Source organism: Stegostoma tigrinum, chromosome 15 (assembly GCF_030684315.1).
Source record: "Stegostoma tigrinum isolate sSteTig4 chromosome 15, sSteTig4.hap1, whole genome shotgun sequence".
NCBI classification, from domain to species: Eukaryota; Metazoa; Chordata; class Chondrichthyes; order Orectolobiformes; family Stegostomatidae; genus Stegostoma; species Stegostoma tigrinum.
Genome location: NC_081368.1, coordinates 10,060,834 through 10,085,552, shown reverse-complemented (window position 1 = coordinate 10,085,552; position 24,719 = coordinate 10,060,834). Strand labels below are relative to the sequence as shown.

The 24,719-nt window shown below is 41.6% G+C and overlaps 1 protein-coding gene across 6 annotated transcripts in view; it reads right to left on the bottom strand.

Moving 5' to 3' along the window:
* Window positions 1–24,719, bottom strand: part of aff2 (AF4/FMR2 family, member 2) — a 538,364-nt gene that overhangs the window by 189,270 nt on the left and 324,375 nt on the right. For all 6 annotated transcript variants that reach the window (XM_059651333.1, XM_059651335.1, XM_059651330.1 and 3 more), the window contains 3 exons: window positions 13,797–13,883; window positions 9,665–9,701; window positions 9,368–9,419 (listed from right to left, as the gene is read on the bottom strand). In XM_059651333.1, coding sequence (XP_059507316.1) covers window positions 9,368–9,419; window positions 9,665–9,701; window positions 13,797–13,883 — 176 coding nt within the window. The remainder of the gene's footprint in view (window positions 1–9,367; window positions 9,420–9,664; window positions 9,702–13,796; window positions 13,884–24,719) is intronic.

Below are 24,719 nucleotides of genomic sequence, written 5' to 3'. Positions count from 1 at the left end.
TTGCTAACATACCTAGCCTGCGCATCCCTGGACAATTCAGCATGGCCAATACCTCTAATATGCACATTTTTGGAACGTGGGAGGAAACTGGAGCAGCTTGACGAAACCCACGCAGACACAGGGAGAACGTGCAAACTCCACACAGACTGTCACGCGAGGGTGGAATCAAACCCAGGTCTCTGGCGCTGTGAGGAAGCAATGCTAACCACTGAGCCACCATGCCAGCCCTCTTTAAAGCTTGGTGACCCACAGGTTAAATGCACCAGTTGCCTATCTCTCTATTGAGAGAATGGGCCTGGGCTAATGGTAAGATTCTTAGTAGTGTAGATGAGCAGAGAGATCTCGGTGTCCATGTACACAGATCCTTGAAAGTTGCCACCCAGGTTGACAGGGCTGTTAAGAAGGCATACAGTGTTTTAGCTTTTATTAATAGAGGGATCGAGTTCCGGAACCAAGAGGTTATGGTGAAGCTGTACAAAACTCTGGTGCAGCCGCACTTGGAGTATTGTGTACAGTTCTGGTCACCGCATTATAAGAAGGATGTGGAAGCTTTGGAAAGGGTGCAGAGGAGATTTATTAGGATGTTGCCTGGTATGGAGGGAAGGTCTTACAAGGAAAGGCTGAGGGACTTGAGGCTGTTTTCATTGGAGAGAAGATGGTTGAGAGGTGACTTAATTGAAACATATAAAATAATCAGAGGGCTAGATAGGATGGATAGGGAGAGCCTTTTTCCTAGGATGGTGACAGCGAGCACGAGGGGGCATAGCTTTAAATTGAGGGGTGAAAGATATAGGACAGATGTCAGAGGTAGTTTCTTTACTCAGAGAGTAGTAAGGGAATGGAACGCTTTGCCTGCAACGGTAGTAGATTCGCCAACTTTAGGTACATTTAAGTCATCATTGGATAAGCATATGGACGTACATGGAATAGTGTAGGTTAGATGGGCTTGAGATCGGTATGACAGGTCGACACAACATTGAAGGCCGAAGGGCCTGTACTGTGCTGTAATGCTCTACGTTCTATAACAGCCTATAATAACTTTCACTTCAAATCCTGAGCCTGAGGGTGCAGGATGAAAAGTAGATGTTAGCTGCTGTCGGTCCCAAATGTTGCCTGTGGCACCCAGTGATAGCAGCCATATCAGCTGCCGAAAGTAATTTACATTTTTAAAAATCAGCACCAAGGCTACACAATCAATCATACTGGGACAAAGCATAAGGGAGCTTTCAGATTCACAGATGAAATCCTCCCCACCCGTCCATCAAACCAGACTGATTCCTGGGATGGCTGAATTGATATATGAGGGCACACCAGACTGGTTAGGATTGCGTTCACCAGGTTTAGACGAATGAAAAGGGGTGGGACTAGTAAGTTTGGGTTTCACATCAAACTTGAATAGGTAAACACAGGAAGGGCGTTCCCAATGACCAGGAAGTCCGGAATTAGGATTCTCAGTCTAAGGATAACAGAATAGGCCATTCAGGGCTGAGATGAGAAACGTCTTCACCCAAACAGTGGTGAGCCTGTGGAACTCTCTGCCACAGAAAACAACCAAGACCAAAAGCATTGAATGTTTCCAAGAATGAGTCAGATGTAAGGATAGAAATTGCTGGAGAAACTCAGCCGGTCTGGCAGTATCTGTGGAGAGAAAGCAGAATTAATGTTTTAAATTCAGTGAGCCTCAAGGGTCTGTCTCAAAGGGAAACTAAATCAACAAATCCTTTATTGATGGTCACTGGGCTTGAAATGTTAACTCTGTTTGTCTCTCCACAGATGATGCCAGACCGGCTGAGTTTCTCCAGTAATTTCTGATTTTGTCTCAGATTTCCAGCACCCACAGGTTTTTATTTTGTTTCATTTTTGGAGTTGGATATAGTTCTTAGGGCTAAGGAGATCCAAAGGAGTGGGAGAAAGCAGGAAAAGGAACACTAGCAGGAACAAGACTGAATTAGATGATCAGCCTTGGTCATGCTGAATGGGGGAGCAGGCTCAAAGGGCTGAATGGCCTACTCCTGCTCCTAAATTCCATGTTTCTCGAGCGACTTTAAATACTGGCACTGATCAGACCTTCCTGTGTCCAGTATGACAACAGAACCAACGGAAGTAAGTGTCAGCTGACATAGGACATGTGGATAGATAACTGAACCGTGAGTAAAGTGGGTCATGAACATTTACCAAACTGGATATACTAAAAATTGCTTTGAGGAGATATGCATAGGAAAGATGACTAAAGGATTCATTCATTTGTTTGTTCATGGGATGCAGGGAACATTCATTGCTTGTCCCTAATTCCCCAGTGGGCAGTTAAGAGTGCATCAGCATGGGTCTGGATCACATGTAGACCAGGACAGGGTAGCAGATTTCATGTCCTAAGATACATCAGTGAACCAGATGGGTATTTCCCCAAGTGGTCACCATTACACAAGCTTTTCAATAATTCCAATTTCACAATCTGCCACAGTGGGATTCAAACCCCTGCCCCACAACATTGGAATGGGTTTCCCCAATCCAATGATAATACCTCCATGTTACCACCTTCCCAATTAAAAACAAATAGGGCAGTATCAAATGGAACAGATTGGGCTCTTGCCTGAGATTGAAAAACTGGCTCCTATTTTTGTGAAGGCATGACATGTGTGGAATGTAAATGAACAGTGTTGAGGCCTCACTGGTGCCAAAGGCCCACCCAGCAAGAGCCAGCAATGGGACCACACAGGGAAGATGTTGATAAAATATCCACCCAAGGTCTAGTCCCTGAATCTTAGGCCACAGATGAGGTGTCACGGGGTGGGAGGGGTATTGAAGGTAAGGGTAGCAGGTTGGATCTCAATGGTGTCTCAAACCTTTCTGACGGTGGGGGCCTCAAGCAGAGACTGAGTACCTTTGAGTGAGGGAACATTTGCCTCTCCCACTCCCAAGGTCCCAGAGGCAATCCCACATGGGTTTGCATGCCATGCAATCTAGAGTGGTAAAAACGATCTCATCCACCACCCTCCTCACCCCCCACATCTGACCCTGAGCCCATACCAGCAGTAGAAGGATAAAGACCCTTCCCTGGCCATTAGGTACCCACTTGATTGGCAGTGGGGCAGGGAGGCTGTTCAGAGGCTTTTCTGTAATAAGCCTAATTGGGGTAAGGGATGAAGGTACTAGACTGTGCATTGCAATCTTTGCATATTTCAATCCCCCCAACTAAAAACTTGGCAAGTGGGCATTAAATCCTGCCTTCAGTCTCTAAGTGGTCTATGGGAATATCCTACAGCTATTTTTTTCAATTCAGTTGATATATTTTTTCCACTATTTTGGAATTTACAATGGGTCTATCAATTGCATTCTTCCATCTGAAAGAGGAAAGTACTTGTCTCAATGATGTCTAAAACAAGTCCTTAATTATCAACTTTGGGAATGAACTTCTGAGGTCTGGAAAAACAGACAATTCATTTCTCGGTAAAAACTGAAAGAATTGCTGTAAATGAGGAACAAAAACAAAGTTGCTGGAAAAGCTCAGCAGATCTGGCAGTCCGTAATTCATTCAATCAATGAATGCACCGTCTATTACAGGGAATATTGGATACAGTGTCCATTCCCAGGATCAATGGATGCACTATTCATTCCTGGGATTATTGGACTATTCCAGGAATCAGCAAATGCACTTTCCATTTCCAGGATCAGTGAAAGCACTACCCATTCTTGGGATTAATGAATATACTGTTTATTCCTGTGATCAGTGGATGTGTCATCTTTTTCCCGGATCAGTGAAGTGCTGTCCACTCCTGGGACCAGTCAATAACTTTTTATTGTTGGATCGGTGAAGGTGCACTACAATGCACGACCGACTAACTGAATGAAATCTCATAATAATTACGTATCCTTTCTGAATATACCCTCTTCTATTACAATCGAGTACTCTTCAGGATAATACTATTTCTTCTAAAGTACTGGAGATACCCTAATGACAAGAAAGGCTCTACACGAATGTGATTCCTTTCACTTTCCCAATTGCAAGTGGAATCCCATTGGACTCCTCATGACCCCATTTCCATTGATCTGTCTAAAACAAAGGAACTGCGATAATAGGGGCCAATGCAGATTTTCCTGCACCCATTCTGCAGTGGTAAAGCCATTTTGCCATGGAAAGGATATAGAACAGATTGTAAAATAGCACAGATCAGAAAGAGACCATTTAGTTTATCATGTGTGTAATTATAGAATAGAAACCCTACATTGTGGAAGCAGGCCATTTGGCCCATCAAGTCTACACTGTCTCTCCGAAGAACATCACACTCAGACCCAAGCCCAAATCCTATTCCTGTAACCCTGCATTTCCCATGCCTAATCGACCTAACCTAAACATCCCTAGATACTATGGGTAATATAGCATGGCCAATCCACCTAACCTGCACATCATTGGACTGTGGGAGCTAACTGGAGCACCCGGAGGAAATCCACACAGATACAGGGCAAATGTGAAAACTCCACTCGGACAGTCACCCAAAGCTGGAATCAAACCTGAGTCCATGGTGCTATGAGGCAGCAGTGCTAACCACTGAGCCACCACACTGTCCCTGTGCCTGTCACAGAGTTTCACTGAGTTAGCCCCACCACTAAAAGTAAAACGCAGTAGATGCTGGAAATCTGAATTAAAACAGAAAGTGCTGTAGAAACCCAGCAGATCCACCAACATATGTGGAGCAAAAACAGTGTTAGCATTTTGCGCCTGAATATGACTTCTTCAGAACTGAAAAAGAATAAAAAATTGTGTTTATTGTGCCGTTTCCAGAGAGGGAGGAGGAGTAAGTGGAACAGAATGAGAGAGTGCCCAATGCAAATGAAAAAGGGATTGCCTAATAGTATTGAAAGCAAGATAGAGACCTAAAACAAGGGGTCTCCTTTACACACTTTCACTTACAACCTTTTTACATTGCTATCTATCTCTTTTGCCAATTGTCATACATTAATGTATGCTATAGAGTCATACAGCACGGCAACTGACCCTTCGGTCCAACCAGTCCATGCTAAACACAATGCCAAACTAAACTAGTCCCACCTGCCCGCACTTGGCCAATGTCCTTCCAGACATTTCTTATTTATGCCCTTATCCAAATGTCTTTTAAATGTTGTAACTGTACTCGCTTCCACCAATTCCTGTGGAAGTTCAGCGCACACACTGCTAAAAAGCTACCCTATGTCTTTTTAAAATCTTTTTTCATCTCACCTTAAAAATCTGCCCCTAGTATTTAAATCTCCCCACCCTTGGAATAAGAGACCTCCTGTACATCTTATCTATACCACTCATGATTTTGTAAAACTCCACAAGGTCACCCCTCAGCCTCAGTTGTTTCCAATCGAGGGTGAAACTCGAGCAAAGGACAAGGTTTGGGATTGGGGTCTTCCACTTAAGATACAGAAGAGGAGAAGCTTCTTTCTGTCAGTGTTGTGAGTCTATGGAACACTCTACCTCAGAGAGTGGTTTTGAGGTCAGGTCGTTGAATATTGGCATAACAACAGTGTAGTCCCCACATTTGACTGCCTAGGGAGTTATGCACATGTTTCCATTTTAGTTGTAAACAGTATTGTCACTGTAGCATCTGAGATATTTCTGTTGAGAATTGCTACACAACCAACTCTAGCCCAATCAGAATGATGATGGTAGAGAAAATGTGGAAAAATTGCCAGGAATTTTTCTTTTTTTACACTGTTTGTTCTGAATGGCCTCAACATCCAACACAGATCTTCATAAAACAAATCTCAAAGCCATTCAAATCAAAGTTTATTGTTATAGTCTCTCTCAGCCCATGTTTCATTGTCGTCATCGCTATTCCAGGCTCAGTTTTCTTCATACAAAGATAAGTAATCAAGTGTATGGTGTTTGAAAAAAAATTACTGATTATGCTCTGGCTTTCATGTTAATTTTGCAATGAATTATCTATTTAATGTTTGGTTCCACTGAACACATCACAACTACAGAATGAGAACTGTGTTAGAATCTGTGTCGAGCCGCATTCCAAACTACAGCAACAACTGGCATTTAACTAACACACTTAGCGCAGAACAAAATGCTAAGATGTTCTGGGGTGAGGCAGCTGAAAGGCCATCAATGAGGGAAGGTGGGGTGTGGGGGAACACAGACGATGCACAAGAAATCCAAGAGTGAGGAATGCAGCACTTAGAATGCAGAAAGGCATGGAATCGTCGGTCTCTGGAGATTACAGGATCTGGGTGGAGATGAGGTCAGGAAGGGTTTTTAAAGGCAAGGCAAGGGAAAATGGGAATCGTTGCAAATAAGAGCACGGATGACAAAGCTTTTCATGAGATGAAATTCACGGAGTGTGGACAATGGGAGAGTGTTGCAATAGTCAAAAACCTGCTCATCCTATGTCAAGAGCCCCAGTCAAAGAAAGAATAGGTTAAAACAAAATGAACTTGTAATCATGGAGCATTTTTCTCAACCTCAGGGTATCCCAAAAACACATTTCAGCCAAAAAGGCACTTTTTTAAGAAAACAAAATCCACAATGGACGAATAAATGCAGTGACATAAGGGGCTATTCTCTGGTAGGACTTTCTCAGTGAGAAGCAGCTCCCCTAGGGGATGTTGATCTGTAAACCATTGACCTGTGAGCTTTGATTTTACAGCCATTTGAATCAGCAGATGGAAAGTCAGGCACTGTGATTTTCAGCCTGCTACTCTCAGCAAGGGCAATTCTGTACCAAGATAGCTTATTGCAGAGTTTTAGGCTTTCGGTGAGATGGTCAGGTAGATTAGCATTGATATGATATAGTCTCTTTTTACAAATTCTTTGATGGGATGTGGCTACTGTCGGTGGGCAATCATGTGCTACCCATCCCTAGAGTTAGAATAGATGACCAGCATGGGCATGGTGGACCAAAGGGCCTTTACTCGCACTGTTAAAACACACTGCAGATCTAATTGCCCTTGAACTTGCCATGCCATTCCAGACAGCAATTAAGAGTCAACCACATTGCTGTGGTTCTGGAATTACATATAAATCATGGAAGGTTAGGGCAAAAGATTTGCTCTGTCCATTTAGTAAATCTGATGGGTTTTTACAACAATCGCGGATTCTAGTCATGATTATTGGGACTAACTTTATATTCCAGAATTGTGAGTTCAATTTAAGTTCCACCAGTGGGATTTGAACCCATGTTCCCAGAGCATTAATCTGGATCTCTGGATGGTTTACCATAACACCACCATCTCCCCGAGATCTCTATGAATCACCTTCAGGGCATAAAGACATAAAATTGGAACAAGGTGACCGGGGTGATGTCAGGCAAAACCCCTTCAAACAGAGGTTGGTGGAAATTTACAACTCCTTTTCTCAAAAAGCTATTTTGACCAGGCATTCAACAAAGGATTCTAAATTGAAATTGATAAGATTGATAAGTTGGCTAAACGTAGTGGCAGATGCTGAGAAAAGGTGGGCAAACAGAGGCAGTATGCCGGTCAGCCATGTATGATTAAATGGTGGCATGGCTTCAAGAGGCTGAATGGCCTACTCCTGGTCCCATGTTCAATTGGTTCTGAATTTAATGATAAAAGCTTAGAACACTGATTTGGATCTGTTCAGATGAGGCAACAATAAACAAGGTGCAAGACATTCTGCATTCAGTTCACCATCCAAAGGACAGACTAACAGGATTGTAAACAAATCAGCAGATACTCACTGAAACTGTCAGCTAGCAGGTTGGAATTCTTTTCCTCATTTATGGTGTCAATTTCGATTTGCCTTTTTAATGTGATTTCAATAATGATGAGTAGCTGTTTGCATTGATGCTAACACACCTCGGCTTTGATATGTAAACTTCACACGGCTGTGAAGGGCCTTGTCATTTAGCCCCATTAATGTAATAGCTCATTAATAATCCTGACCTTCACAGGCATCCCCTGTTCACACCTCACTTCTTTCCCGCATCTCTGTTTATCTCATTACTGTGTATTCAGCTTTCTTTTTAAGCATCTTGAAATTGCCTCCTCTCCGATATCATTTCATTGTCTGAATGTACATTTTACATGGAGTGCATTTGAAATTACCTGCCTGTGTGACTCAAAAGGGGCTCTCAAAACTGTGGAAAGGTTTGATGGAGGGGATGTAGAGGAGAACTTGCCACTTGTGGGCGAGATCAGAATAACTAAATCTAAGACAGTCGCTAATAAATCCTACGGGGAATTTCAAAAAAACCATTTTATCTAGAGGCTGGTGAGAATGTGAAATTATGGGAATGTGATTGCCTTATCACTGGACTGTTAATCCAGAGACCCCGGTAATGTTTTAGGGGCATGCATTTGAATCCTGCCTCGGCAGACGGTGGAATTTGAATTCAATAAAAATCTTGAATTACTGACCACAAAACCATTGTCGGTTTTCGGGAAAAAACCCATCTGGTTCACTAATGTCCTTCAGGCAAGGAAACTGCCATCCTTACCTGAGATACTAGGAACTGCAGATGCTGGAGAATCTGAGATAACGAGGTGTAGAGCTAGATGAGTTTTCTGAAGAAGGGTCGAGGCCCGAAACGCCAGCCTACCTGCTCCTCTGATGCTGCTTGGCCTGCTGAGTTCATCCAGCTCTACACCTTGTTATCTGCCTTCCTTACCTGGTCTGGACTACGTGTGGCCCCCGACCCACAGCAATGTGGTTGACTCTTAACTGCCCTCTGGGTTGGGCAATAAATGCTGTCCTGGTCAGTGATGCCCTGATCGACTGCATGATTTTTTTAAAAAGTTGTCTCCTAGAGTAGTTAGGACAAATAGTTAGGATGGATTTAAGGCTATGGCCTAAAAGAAAAAGGTAATGGACGGGTGCGGTGAAGGCAAGCAGTAATCTGCAAGGCTTATTTTAATTTATGTGGGAGGTGGACAACACTGGCTGGCCGGCATTTATTGCCCATCCCTAATTGCCCTTCACAAGGAGATAGTGAAATGCCTTCTTGAACAGCTGCTGAGGGTTGGCCCACAATACCATTTGGAAGGGAATTGCAGGATTTTGATCCAGCGACAGTGAAGGAACAGCAATATATTTTCAAGTCAGGATGGTGAGTGGTTTGGAGGGGAACTTAACGGTGGTGGTGTTCCCATATATCTGCTGAATGGCCTCATATCTGCTGTGTGGTCTGAATTGAGGCATATGGTTTCGGACACTGGTCAACCATGTTGAACTGCAATGGTCTTACCAAGAATATGAAAACAATACACTGACTCCTCCAGCCATGAAGATTAGAAGCACTGGCCAATCTCTGGCACTTCCACAAGGTACTGATTCCCACTCTTTGACACCATCCACTCCAGCCAGGGAGAAAGTGTGAGAGTTTTATTTTTTTAAACAAATCAAGCCAATGATACTTACGATTTCTGTGGTGCAGACTTTGTTGGAGGTTTTCCTTGAACATCACAGCGTTCTGAAAAGAAGCAGACATTTGGAGTTTCACATCTTTGTTATTTTTACTCACAATCTTTCTACAGCTGTTGGCATTCCCATTGAAATTCTACTATTAACATGCCACAACACATAATACTTTATCATCAGGAAATTATTCTTCCATCTTCTAAGTGTCTGCACCATGTAATTAACATTCCAATATTAAGTTTAATTACAGACAGAGCATTAAATTGCCTTTAAAGACAAGAGTAAAAGGTGACCTACTTTGTCCATTGTACCCAGAGGTTAGATGCTGAGAGTCCTATAAACAAAGAACACAAGGCACATCAGAGCACATTTCCTAACCACACAATGCCAGTGAAGTAGGTAAGAATTTAATAATTTAGTTTTTATGTGCAATGATTGCAAAAATTAATGACTGAAAATACAAAAGCAATTAAGCAGAACACAATGACACTGTGTTGCACTGTTTGTGTCAGATAATTACCTGGTTGAATTAGAATTAAACATACAATTCTAACAGAACGATCGAGATGACAGAATACTGCTGATGAAAGAATATCACACGTTATGTCATCTTAACAATATCTCTGAAAAAATTAATGCAGTGCCTGTTTCACTAAAGGGCAGGCATCATACATATTATGCAAAAGATTTCCATAGCCCTTTTCATTCTGATAAATGGAAGTCCCATTTATCCCAAGTCTGCTTAAAAGTATCAGCGACAAAAGCACATTCAAATTATACCTAACAGTACCAACACCGACTACTCTGATAATGCAACTTTCAACACAAGGGCTTCTGATAGATATCTCCATTTCCTCAACCAAGAATTCTACCCCAACTTTTCCTCCACCTGCCAACTCTGATGGATAAGGCCACACCCATCCCATTTCCCTCAGTTCTGCTTTCATTCTTTTTTCTATCCCTCCCAATCAGAGAACTCTCCTTCTCCTCACTATCTGTGTCACAAAGCTCTGTATTCAGTGGTCCATATTCCACCATTTTCACCATCTCCAACATGATTCTGGCAGTGAACACATTGACCCTTCCCCTTCCCTGTCAATGCTTTGAAAATACCATTCCCTTCCATAATACCCTCACCACTCCTTAAACCCTTCCCACACCCACTCCACTTCCCACTGCAACTTTCCATGCAAGGACAGGAGGTGCAATGCCAGCCTTTTCAGCCTCCTTTCTCCTCACTGTCTAAGGCCAGAAATACTCCTTTAAGTTAAACAGCAATTTATTTGTACTTCAATCAATTCGGTCCACTGTATTCCCTGCTCGCAATGTGGTCTGCCCCACACAATGGGGAGACCAAATGCAGAGTGAGTGAACACTTTGTGCAACGTTTCCATTCAGTTCACAAACATGACCCTCAGTTTCCGATGGCCTGTCATTTTAATTCTCCTCTTGGCTCTCACACTGAGGTCTATGCTCCTTGTCCCTCACTTCCCGCAGTGTTCCAACTTTGCTTAAAATCAGCTGAAGAAGCAGCACCTCCTCTTTCTCCTCTTTCGATTAACTATTATAATTCTGCACTCAACACTTAATTTAAGAATTTCAAAGCATAATCTGAGTATCCACTTTACTCCCTTTTTCCTTGGAGTGCCTCTCTTCACTTTTGTCTTTCTCTTGGTCTTTGTTTTCAAATGGCAGATGCTAATCATTCTATTGTTCACCCCTCCTCTGGACACACTCTTTCTTTCTTTACTTTTCTTATTACCACTCTTCAGTCAACCGTGTTATCATTTAAGATCTCCTGTTGACCTTTACTTTACGACCAGTCTCCCTTTCCCTCACTCAAAACCTATGGCATTTCTAACTTTGAGCTCTGACGATAATTAACAGCTGTGAATCACCAACAGTGCTTCTCCTTCTGCAGATGTTACCTGACCTGCTGAGTAACTTCCAGTGCATTCTGCTTGTATTTTAGATTTCCAGCATCTAGAGTGTTTATTTAGTTGTGACACTGTCTTAATGAAGTGGCTAAGTTCTCGGACAGAACCCACGCCAATACTAATTTGGGCACATATTAGGGTTGACTTGGTCGGTTTGTTTTCACCAATTGTCCCTGCAGTTCTGATAATTTCTGGCCTGTCAAATGCTGCAGACACTGTTCCAGTCACTAACAGAAACTTGCATACATCTGAATCTTTGTATAAAGTTGTTCCAGAAATAAAAGAGATAAATCCATGTAACTGTGCTAATTAGCCTGTGACATTGGTTGATTAAACTCAATCAATAGCAGTAGCTTTTGGTATAAATAAGCTAAAACACGATGAATCTCAGTGAGCACACAACACCTTAAAATGTCTAATGTTACATCAGAAACAATGATATGTTTATACAGAGGGAGTGCTGCCCTGTTGGAGGTGCAGCCTTTCAGATGCAACATTAACACAAGGCTCTATTTGTCCTTAGCAGTGGTCAGAAAAGATCCAATGGCAATATTTCAAAAAAAAAGGTGAGTTTTTCTGTGGACATTATTTAACCTGCAACCGAAACCAGTAAGAATAGGTTTATCTGTGGCACAGGTTACATGATCTCTGAAAATTAGAGATCAAATATATGATCTAAGATGAGCACTGGAGCCCAAGGAAGTCATTGCGCAGAATTCCCTCATTCTAGAATTCATTAGGTTTCCACCATAGGTTGCAGGGTGGATGGACATCAATAACTGGCGACAGACTTTGCTCCCAGAGTGAACCATCTACACCCCTGTATTTTTCTGCTTCTGGGTCCAGAAATACAGCTTCGCCTAAATCTAAGCAATTCTTTCCTTCGCCCATATACTGTCTTTTCTACCTTTCACTGAAACCCATCCTATCATTTTTTGAGATCCATTTTCCATAGACTAATAGAGGGGCTGAACAGAGGGGGAAAGGTTACCCCTTTACACCGCTAGTCATTTGGAACTTATAATCTGTCGCTCTCAATCCTGGTAACTAAGCTTTTATCCATTTTGAGTGGTGGCAAGTGAAGGACATTGATTAGGAGGGTCACAGGGAAGAGTTCTCTGCTCCATTTTGTATCATTGCAATGAAATCCTTGATACCCACGACACAAAGCATTGGTAAGACTACATCTGGAGAATGTGGATGCCATACCACAGTAAATACATTTTAGACTTGGAGGTAGCAAAGCATAGGTTTAGCAAAATGAAACTTGGACTTCAAAAGATTCAATTAAAAGGAAGATTTAAAAAAAAACCTAAGCTTTCATTTGCTAGAATTTAGAAATTCAGTAGCAGTTCAACTGAAATATTAAGGCGAACAAAGAGAATGGACTGAGTTATAATGATTCTCTCACAGTAAAACACAATGATAAGAAAAAGTGAAGTAGGTAAAGGTCCATTTCAGGAACTTTGAAGGTCTCACTGTTGAAGTGAACTGTGACAGTGTCAGTCGGTCTGTAGCATTTCACTAATTTGGCAATCACTAGGTACTACCCTGCTGCATACATGTTAGATGTGAGAGTAAACCTTCAGGGATATTGACTCAATTGGAAACCCGAAGATGCAGGTGGTGCGGTCACAGTTAACATTTCAGAACTTGAGTTCTGAGGAAGGGTCACCGGACCCGAAACGTAAACTCTGTTTTTGACTTCACAGATGCTGCCAGACCTGCTGAGCTTTTCTAGCAGCTTTGTTTTTGTTCCTGATTTGTAGCATCAGCAGTTCTTTTGGTTTTTATGGATTAGTCAGGGTACCTGATTTACAACATCCATTACACTTTCTATTTGATCATTGAGAGTGGTGAGAAGGTGAAAACCCCATTCATGGTGATTTTGTCTCTGACCAAATCACAGATTTCAGCTTATGTCTCGGTTTCCCAGTCTCCAAAAACTGACTCAAAAGCGGCAAATGTAGCCAAATATAGAACTTTTACACAGAAACAGCAAACAAATCAGAGCTATATTCCTCTTATTGTGAGTCCTATCTCCATAACCTTCTTTTGGAAGGACATCCAGATAGGATAGGATAGGAGGAGGCTCATATGGAGCGCAAACACAGGCCTAGGGCAGTTGGGCTGAGCGGCCTGTTTATGCTTTACGCGATTACATTAATTCCTTTGGTGTACATTAATGAATGCTCGTAAATACGACAGAAGATTCCAAACAGCGAAGCAATCACAGAGACACTGAGGTCCACAGCATAGAAAAGAGGCCCTTCAGCCCATCAATTCCACGCCAGTAAAAAACAAGTCTGTTTTCATTCCATTTTCTAGCACTTTAGTCAAAGTCATCAGGTTTTAGATAAAACCTCCATATTGTGGTCTTCTGAAAAGCTTTTAAGTTTTAATCCAAGATCATAGTTTTGTTTTCTTTTCAATAATTCTCACTGCTGGTAAAATGTCCAAAATGGAGTCCAGTCTCAAAAGCAGGTTCCTACCTTGCTTGGGATTGGGAACTTGGTTGGTTCAGCCTTGGAAGGTGTGTGTATGGCTGTAAGAGGAGGGGGCCAGGAATGTGTCATCTCCTGCAAGATCAGAAAAGAGAAGACATTTTCACAAACCAATCTGTGACCCATTTCAGAGCGTTCCAACGGCATACTATTGCGACAATTATGACAATATCCTGTTAATATCATACAGCTCAAAGCACCCCTCATGGTGCGAGTGTAATGACGTGAATTGCAATGCATAAACCAAACCTTACCGTTTTGTTTTCGCTATTTGCAGTATGTTCATTTTGTATTCACAGGGCATGGGTGATGAGTTATTCCTCCTTACAGTGCTAACTCCCATACTTCAAAAGTACAGCAATTTTAAAAAAAAGGTCTAACTAAAAGCTATATCCCATTTCTTCTAAATGCGCTGATGATATGGGACACTAAGCTGTCACAGGCATTTTGCATAAATGAGATACTCTCTAGTCAATGCTCCATTAGATGTGTGGGTGAGAACCACGCAGTCCTCTGCTGTGTGTAGCTGCAGGCTAATGATATACAGTCTCCAGAATCCAAAATCACTTTGTTCTTAAAAGACAGTTTCTACTGAGCTCTGTCACAGCCTTCGTTTAGTGTTATTAAACATGTTTCTGACTATTCGATCAATGCATCTAACACCCAAGAAGGCCTGGCTTTAAAGGCACAGTATTTCTGCGCTAAACTCTGCATTGCTAAGACTGAACAATTTAGCAGGTAGTGTGCAGACTCCTTAATGGTGATTCCAATCTAATGGCTTCAGTCTTATATTGACTCCAACTGCGCAAAGACAGATAAAGAATTGATGCTGATCTTAGACTAGCTAAATTTCTTTCAGCACTTCCCATTTTTATTTTGCACTTCCAGATTGAAAAGTCCAGCAGTACACAAGACAAATCAACAGGCATTCTAGGTAGTGCAGTGTTAAGGCATTGGCACATCATGCTACATAGATGGAGTATGTGGTCTTTCACCTCGACTCTAGCATGGCTCTGCCATAAAGCGTTCCAGCCATCAACTGAGTGTCAATCTGAACCCAGTTGCTGTTGAACACACTTTAAGAGATTAAGACTTCACTTAAGAGCACCATTCATGTTGACTCTTCCCTCCAGCACAAAGGAAGAATTTCTTTGTTGGGGCGCCGTCTTTCAAATGAGAGAAAATCAAGGTTTTCTTTTCATGCAGCTGTTAAAGATTCATCAGGACAGTGTGAATTGGGGCAAAGAAATGTTCTGGCTGGCCACAGCATTCAGCTTGAAAGTGAGAAATGTGGGTCAGAAACAATTGTGCTAAACTTAAATGAGGAGCATTAGAAAGGAGTGAGGGCAGAGTTAGATGGAGTGGGCTAGGGAAGGAGTCTATCAGAAAAGGTAGTTGAGAAAGAATGGCTGACGATGAATAAAATTGTTCATTACTCAAACAAAAATCTATCCCAGTGAGGGAGGAGGTTTGTAGCAAAGGATAAATGTTTCGCTAAGTTAGTGCCAAATTAAAAGAAGAAACATACAATGTGGCAAACATCAGAGGTAAACTAGATGATTAGAAGAGTTTTAAAAGTCAATAAAGGGAAAAAATTAACTATGGCGGAAAAGTAGCAAGCAATATAAAGACAGACAGTAAGAGCTTATTTAAACACATTAAAAGGAAGATACAGAGGACTGAGTAAACATGGATGCCTTAGAAAGTAAGTTGAGAGAATAATAATGAAAAACCAAGAAATGGCAGAGTATTTTAAAATAAATACTTCGTATCAGTCTTCACGGACATTAATAGCATTGCAAAAGTACAAAATAAAGAATTAGAAGATAAGATGGAAAAAACTAAATCAGAGAAAAATTACTACGGAACCTCATGGAGCAAAAGGCGAATAAGACCATAAGACCACTGGACATGATGGTTTGCACCTTAGGATGCAAAAAGAAGCAACTACAGTGATAAGGGATACACTGGGTAGTAATCTTGTGAGAATGAGATAGTAGGAACTGCAGATGCAGGAGAATTTGAGATAACAAGGTGTAGAGCTGGATGAACACAGCAGGCCAAACAGTATCAGAGGAGCAGGAAGGCTGACGTTTTGGGCCTAACGCTTCTTCAGAAAAAAGTAAAGATGGGTCTAGGGCTGAAACATCAGCCTTCCTGCTCCTCTGATGCTGCGTGGCCTGTTGTGTTCATCCAGCTCTAAACCTCGTTATCTCTTAATCTTGTGAGAATCCTTACTTTCTGCAAAAGTCCCAGAGGATTGGGAAACTGCAGTTGTAAAGCTGTTATTCAAAAAGGGCAGGAGAAAAATCTGTTAGAATTCTTTGAGACATTAACAAACAGGATACATAAAGGGAAAGCTGTAGTTGTAATGCTTATGGATAACGTTTTGGCAAAGATCTGTAGCTCAGGTTGTGGGGGAGGTTGTTGACTTGCTCGCCGAGCTGGCTTGTTCTCGTTCAGACATTTTGTCACCATGATAGATGACATCATCAGTGGAGCCTCCATTGAAGCGATGTTATTCTACTCTGCTTGGAATTTATACCGTCTGGTCTGTTATGGTGAGTAGTGTCATTTCAGATTTTGTTCTGCATGGGTTTGTATGTGGGGTCCAATTCTGTATGTTTGTTGATTGAATTATGGGTGGAGAACCATGCCTCTAGGAATTCCTGTGTACGTCTACGTTTGCCTTGGGCTGCTGTGGTACTTTGTCCCAGTTAAACTGACAGCCTTCATTGTCTGAATGTACCGATATTAAGGAGAGTTTGTCGTGCTGTTCAGCTGCTAGTTGATTTTCATGTATTCTGATGGCTAGTTTCTTTCCTGTCTGTCTGATGTAATGTTTGTGGCAGTCGTTGCATGGTAGTTACTAAACCACGTTGGTTCTGCATGTTGTTGGAATGGGGTCTTTGATCCTTGTAAGTGTTTGTCGTAGAGCGGCTGTGGGCTTCTGGGCCACCGTGATTCCTCGTGATCTTAAGAGTTTTGTTATCAGTTCCTATATGTTCTTGATATAGGGCAGTGTGGCCAACGTGTTAGGGTGTACTGTGTCCTCTTGTTGCCTGTTTTGTAGACATCTGTGGGTGAAGTTGTGGGGATATCCATTTAAAGCGAGGATCTTGTACAAGTGTTCTTCCTCTTCCCGGCGTAGTTCTGGAGTGTTGCAGTGTGTCCTGGTCTGTTTAAATAGTGTCCTAGTGCAGCTTTGTGGACGCTGGGGTGGTTGCTGTGGAAGTTGAGGATTTGATCCATACGGGTTGCTTTTCTGTACACATAGGTTTGGAACTCCCCATTTGTCAATTGTCCTACTTTAACATCCAGAAACAGAAGTTGATTATTGTTGAAGCTAAAGTGGAGCGATTGACAAACCTGATGTATATGGATTTCCAAAAGATGATTGATAAGGAACAGTACATAAGGCTACCTAATAAGAGCCAATGGCAGTGGTATACTAACATGGATAGAACATTAGCTAACTAATAGTAGGCACATGTTGACATGAAGGAGGCATTTTGAGGATGGCAACCTGTAAATGGTGGAGTGCCACTGGGACCACTGCCAGGGGCTGAAATTGTTTACAGTAAACATTAATGGCTCAATGAGGAGGTGACTTTACTATTGTCAAGTTTCTGGATGACACTAAAAATAGATGCTAAGGCAAGTGGTAAAGATGACACAAAGAATCTGCAGAGGGATGTATCAGAGATAATGGGAACTGCAGATGCTGGAGAATTCCAAGATAATAAAATGTGAGGCTGGATGAACACAGCAGGCCAAGCAGCATCTCAGGAGCACAAAAGCTTCTGCGATGCTGCTTGGCCTGCTGTGTTCATCCAGCCTCACATTTTATTATCTTGCAGAGGGATGTAAGCAGGTTAAGTGAGTGGGTAAAGTTTTGGCAGATGGAATATAATTTGGGAAAATGTGAGTTTGTGCATTTTGGCAGGAATAAAGAGGAGCTGAACGTTATTCAAATGGGAAAGCTCCGGAAGAAGGACTTGAGAGTCCTCATCCATGAATTACAAAAACCTTGCATCTATATTCAGTGGGTAATATAAAAGGCAAACAAAATGTTTCCTTTAATTTCAAAGAGAATTGATTATAAAAACAGGAAAGTCTAACTCAAACAATACTAGGGACTAGTCAGACTACACATCGAATACTTTGGGCAGTTTTGATCCCCTAGCCTAAAGATAGGTATCCTGGTATTAGAGGCAATTCAGAGAAGGTTCATGAGATTTATCTCAGATATTGAAGGATTTTCTTATGAGGGCAGTTTGGCTAGGTTGGGCCTGTACCCAATGGAGTTTGGAAGGATGAGAGGAGACCTTATTGAAACAATAACGTTTTTAGGGAGCTTGACAGGGTAGATTTGTCTGAGGTATCCATTGACGTTGGGGGATTCTTTCTGAATACAAACGGACATTTCATTGGTTCACAAAATAGGACAAGATTGACAAGGAGGAATTTATTGGTTGTGATAAATTTTGGGATATGCTGCAGATGGGATTTGGGTATGATAAATTAAATGCCTTGCACTTCCTGGAAATAGTAAAACACCAACTTAGTTTATCTTGTTTCTTGTTCTCCTGAATGACATGGTCAGAGAGAAAAAAAAACCTAGAATCCAGTGACCTGGGTACACTCTCCCACCCAGTGACTATCTAATGTAACTTTTGAAAACTAGTTACATCACTTTTCAAAGTCCTAGAAATTCATTGACCAGTAAATCATGGGAGAATCTCAATCATTGTGCAAGAACATGAGGACCTTGGAATAACTTTGTGACGATATCATTGAGATACACATCACTGAGACTAAATACCACAATGAGCGTGAAGTCTGAAAACTCTGGAAGTTACACTTTGAAAGAATGTCGGACTGATCTACAACATGAGCATACACATCCAAAACAAGTAGTTTAGTCCTTACATAATGTAACAGTAAGACAGAAACTGGTCTATCCATGATTACCATGTAAAGCAATGTTTTGTATTAATGTATGGTAAGTATGGTAAGTATTGTTGCATTGATGTCTAAACCTGAAGATATTTATTGACTTTGCCTTCCCCTCGACTAGTCTGAGACAGCTCCAACTCAATGTGGTGGCATCGAGTCACAGAATACAAGAGCAGTCAGTCTGCTAATTGTAAAATACAATTTTGAAATGAACAGGGATTTTTATATTATATATATAATATATACATACACTGACAAACTAATGGAAAATAGCCAACTCGAACATGTATCATTGTCTAACCTTCAGTAGCTTTGTTATCGCTTTCAGTTCATGCCAAAATATTCCCTTATGGGCTAAAATCTATAATAAAACCCCTCTCATCCATATTGTCTTATTCAAAGACGTCTGAACCAGGCTGAACTCAATACTGCTGACTGATTGGTGACATAAATCATTTTAGGTCTGTGAGAGGGTTCAATTGAGGACCTTTTATTGAAGGTAAGCAGGTTTGGTTAAAAATCTAGTCATAAGGAGAAAATGACAGTGACCAAAGAGGGTGATCACCCACAATTCATCTCATACTACTCCAGACAAGTGTATCTGAGAAAATGGCCAGTGCACCATATTTCAATGAATGTTATGCCAAGCCTTTGGAACATATGTTTCCATCCCCCTGTCCTACTTTGTAATATTTATAAGATACACTGCAGTGAACAAGCCTGAAACCGGACTAGATCTGACAGTTTCTTTGACAGTGGCAAAAGGGTAAGTTTTTTATTCTGAATTTGCAATACATCTGTCCCCCAATATGTGATATCAGTGTCCTCAAATGGCAAAGGTTTATTTATCGGTATTGTAAAGTTCTTCCCATAAAAATGAAGTGTTTACATGCAAACTGTTCAACTCGCACATAATTGGTCATTGTAGTTTATATCTGCTCAGGAACACATATTGTGAACACATAGAAATACACTTCGCCCCCATAAACCTTACTACATTGTCATAATTTCAGACGAAACCAACAAGTTATATAATGAGACAAAAATAGAAATTGCTGGAAAAGCTCAGCAGGACTGGCAGCATTGGTGGAGAGAATCAGAGTTAACAGAGTTAACACTCTGGTCGAGTGACACTTGTGAGACACAAAACACTAACTCTGATTCTCTCCGCCGAATCTGCCAGATCTGCTCAGCTTCTCCAGCAATTTCTCTTTTTGTCTCTGATTTACGGCATCTGCAATTCTTTTGGTTTTTATTTAGTAAGTTATATAATGGTACGGTTACCAGTCGTTTTTTTTTATTTAAAGTACACAAAGTTGGATATCCCCAGTCTTTACAAAGATAAGAAGGCCACAAGATTCTATAGTTCTGAACAAACCAAACAGGAATTGCTACAAAATACTCAAAGAACATTGAAACATATGCACAGAATTAAGTTTCTAACATTCAGAATTAATGAAAGGCAAATGATTTAACAAACAAACTGTGGTCAAAATCCCAGAGCACATCAAATAGCAGATTTGATAAAGCTCATAGAGTTATCAATTTCACCCTGCTCCATTCCACTCTTTTGGAACTGCTCCCACTGCCCACGTATTAATGATACACTGGGTCATTACATCTTTTTAGAGCTTTGTCTCCTTTATAAAGGATTCAATTCTTCGCTCTCAAAGATCTCATTTCAGAACTCTGTCAAAATCTGCTCCATCACAGACAGCCTCAAAAACAGCTCACATCCTGGCAGTTCAATCACTTCTCCTGAGACAGCATTCACTAGGCGCCTAATTCTACACTTGCGTGAACTCAGACAAATACAGCCTCTTCCACAGGCAGTTAGCTTCACTCAGGGACCACAGCCCCTGAGTTTCTCTGAACTCTAATGCTTTTCAGCTGTGTCAAGCAAACACTATATGACGGCTTCCTTCACCCTCATATACTTTAGCCGTATAGAGACACCTTTACCTGATTTGATGTCTCTCCAAGTTATAAGAGGCAAATGTTGCCACTTTCTATGTTCATTAGGATTACCCTTAAGCCCTGACTGCCTGCGCCTTAGAACAGCAGCAGCTCTGGAACTTCTTCTCCGTCTGCTGACAAACAGCCAATCAAATGGTTCACTTTTTTCCCCATTAGTCATTGATCCTGCGGTCAGGTTTTCACTCCACTATCACAGAGACATTTTCTAATATATTTGCAAGAGCCACCAAAATTCTTGCAATTTGTAGCGAAGCATTTGCAGCCCATCCTACTCTGCACATGTCTCAGGGCACCCAAGAACTGCCAGGCACTGGAAGTTGGAAACACATAACCCCCAGAAAGACCACAAAAACATTGTTACATAACATATTTCTAAGGTAAATCCTAACTTTGTGCAATGGTACACAATAACACCAAGTCAGCAGCGTACTTCACATATCCTATTGTTGCTATCCAATGGGTACAACAGCAATAAAAATAGGTGCATAAAACGGATTCTGGCACATTATCACATGTTAAGCATGGTTTTGCAAAGTCAAGATTTACACCACTTAACACAGCTCAAGAACATAAGTTGCCATGCCAAGGCAGACACTTCACTGGTATCAAAGAACCCACTCCAACTTTGCATTTAGTACAGGGCATGGATGCCTGTGATGTAAATAAAGTTTAAATATCAAAGTGAATCGAGAATAAAAAAGAAATTGCAGAGTGTTAGGATGAACCTCCTCCTTGTCCAACTCCACATGTTCAACAGAACATGGATCAGGTCGGACTTTTACAGTAAAAAGATAAATTTAATCGGAAAATAAGAAAAACTGCTTTCCTCTGCCTGATCATTTTCTATGTAGCAATGTTGATATTAAACAAATTCAAAAGAACCCAGTTGATGAAATGGTTTGTCCTTTCTTCTCGAGGGCAGGAAGAAATAACAAGCAATTTATTTACAGTAGTTTATCAAGGGTCAAACACAAGGGAGGAGAGGTTTTCCAAGGACCACCCAGTGGGGGCCAAGATTACATGCTCAATCTTAAATGGCCTCAATCAGCCTTCAGCCTAATTTCTTTACTCTAGAAGAGGGATGTTTACTGGTTTGGACACAATTCAGCAATTGAATATTTTGACATGAATAAAACATTCATTACTTAGCCAGAGACATCATTACTATTTGTATCATCCTACGATAGCCCATAATAAGTTATGTGCTTTTGTGCAAGTCCGCAATTCTTCTGGTCAACAACAACTTGCATTTATACAGTACCATAAAAAATTGTAAACCATGCTAAGGAATGTTACAGGGATTTTATCAAAGAAAATTTTGCAAAAACACACAGAATATTAGGGTAGATGACCAAAACTTGGAAAGGTGGTAGACTTTAAGGAGTACCTACAAATGTGGTTCGACCACATTTAGAGTACTGCGTACAGTTCTGGTCGCCACATTACCAAAAGGATGTGGATGCTTTGGAGAGGGAGCAGAGGAGGTTTACCAGGATGTTGCCTGGTATGGAGGGCGCTAGCAATGAAGCAAGGTTGAGTAGATATGGATTATATTCATTAGAAAGATGGAGATTGAGGGGGGACCCGATTGAGGTCTACAAAATCATGAGGGGTATAGACAAGGTGGTTAGCAAGAAGCTTTTTCCCCCAGAGTGGGGGACTCAGTTACTAGGGGTCATGAGTTCAAAGTGAGAGGGGGAAAGTTTAAGGGAGATATGCGTGGAAAGTTCTTTACGCAGAGGGTGGTGGGTGCTTGGAACGTGTTACCAGCAGAGGCGGTAAACGCAGACACGTTAGTGTCTTTTAAGATGTATCTGGGCAGGGAGCAAAGGGATACAGACCCTGAGAAAATAGACGACAGGTTTAGACAGAGGATCTCGATCAGCTCAGGCTTGGAGGGCCGAAGGGCCTGTTCCTGTGCTATAATTTTCTTTGTTCTTTGTTTTTACTTCTTTGAGTAAACAGATATAGATTGACAAAGAGGTTTAAGGAGGGAATTCAAGAGGTTGAGCCTTTAGCTACTTAAGGCACAGCAGAAATCAAGGATTCACTCAAATGCCAAAATCACAGACTGCTGCACGCTATTCCTGAGGGAAAAATTTGTTTAAAAACACCCAGCAATACTGGGAAATAAATATACTGGGTCTACTAAAGCTCTATTTTGTAGTTCCTTGGAAGTAGAGCTGCAGGTGGACAGGATAGTGAAGAAGGCATTAGGCATGCTTGCTTTCATTGGTCAATAAATTACGCACAGGAGTCGGGAGGTCATGTTGCGCCTCTACAGGACATTGGTGAGGCCACTTTTAGAATACTGTATTTTCCGTCTCCCTGCTATGGGAAAGATGTTGCTAAACTTGAAAGGTTCAGAAAAGGGTTACAAGGATGTTGCTGGGGTTGGACAGTTTGAGTAAAGGGGGAGGCTGAATAGGCTGGGGCCATTTTCCTTAGATCATCAGAGGTTGAGGGGTGACCTTAAAGAAGTCTATAAAATCATGACGGACATGGATAGGGTGAGTAGACAAGGTCTTTTTCCCACGGTAGGAGAGTCTAAAACTAGAGGGCAAAAGTTTAATGCAGGAAGTGAAAGATTTGAAAGGGACCTGAGGGGCAACTTTTTCACGCAAAGGGTGGTGTGCGTACGGAATGAGCTGCCAGATGACGTGGTGGAGTCTGGTGCAATTATAACATTCAAAAGGCATCTAAATGGGTATATGAATAGGAAGAGTTTAGAGGGACAGGGGTCCAAATGCTGTAAAGTAAGACTGGATCAGTTTAGGCTATCTGGTCAGCATGGACAATTTGGACCAAAGAGTCTGTTTCCATGCTATATGATTCTAAGACTTTTTATACAAGACAAGACAGACCAGAGTGTCTCATTCACTAGCTTTACTGCCTTTTATTTTGGCGGAGCGAGAGGGAAGAACAAGTATGGATGGAAATCAATGCTGAGAAAGATACAATCAAGACATTGATAGACTAGAAACCAATGCGATTGCACATGCACCACCATGGGAGTGAGAAATCCTCCCCAACCAAAAACCCTGAGCTATCAGTCCCATCAGTGACAATTACCTTTATGAGAATTCTTTGTCATCTCGGCCACAGCCACTACCCACTTACGGTGGCAGCTCTTAATCACAGGATTTCCTGTGCTAGGTGCTGGCAGCTCACACTCACTGTGTTAAAGTCACCCCAGTGTATAATATGACCATTAGACGTAGGAACAGGAATAGGCCATTCAACCCATCAAGTCTGCTCTGCTCTTCAATGAGATCACAGCTGATCAGATCATCCTCAACACCATTTTCCCCATGATCCTTGATTCCCTACCTAATTAAAAACCAACTATCACAGCCTTGAATATGCTGAATGACCCAGCCTCGGCAGCGCTCTGTGGTAAAGAAATCCCCAGCTTCACAATCCTCGGCAGAAGAAATTCCTCATCATCTGTCTTAAATGTGTGACCCTTTATTTGGAGATTGTGGCCACTGCCTCCAGGCACTCCCACAAGGAGAATCTGATTTGATTTGATTTAATTATTATCATGTGTACCTGAGTACAGTGAAAAGCTTTGTTGTGAGCAGTACAGGCAGATCACAGCCAGCAAGGACCTGCAGATCATCGGGTGAAAAAAAGACTCAGACAGATGCATACAATTTATGTTGCACAGGGTGTGCACTCGGCAAGATCAACATTAGCAAGATCAGCGTTATTTGAAGTTAGACAGTCCATTCATCAGTATAATAATGGCTGGGAAGAAGCTGCTCTTGAACCTGCTGGTGCATGTGTTCAGGCTTCTGTATCTTCTGCCTGATGGGAGAGATTGTAGGAGATCATTACTGGGGTGTGATGTGTCTTCGATGATGTTGGCTGCCTTTCCGCGACAACGAGCCATGTAAATACAGTTCATGGATGGAAGGTTTGATTCTGCGATGGACTGGGCTGTGCATCCCACCTCTGTTGTTTCTTATGGTT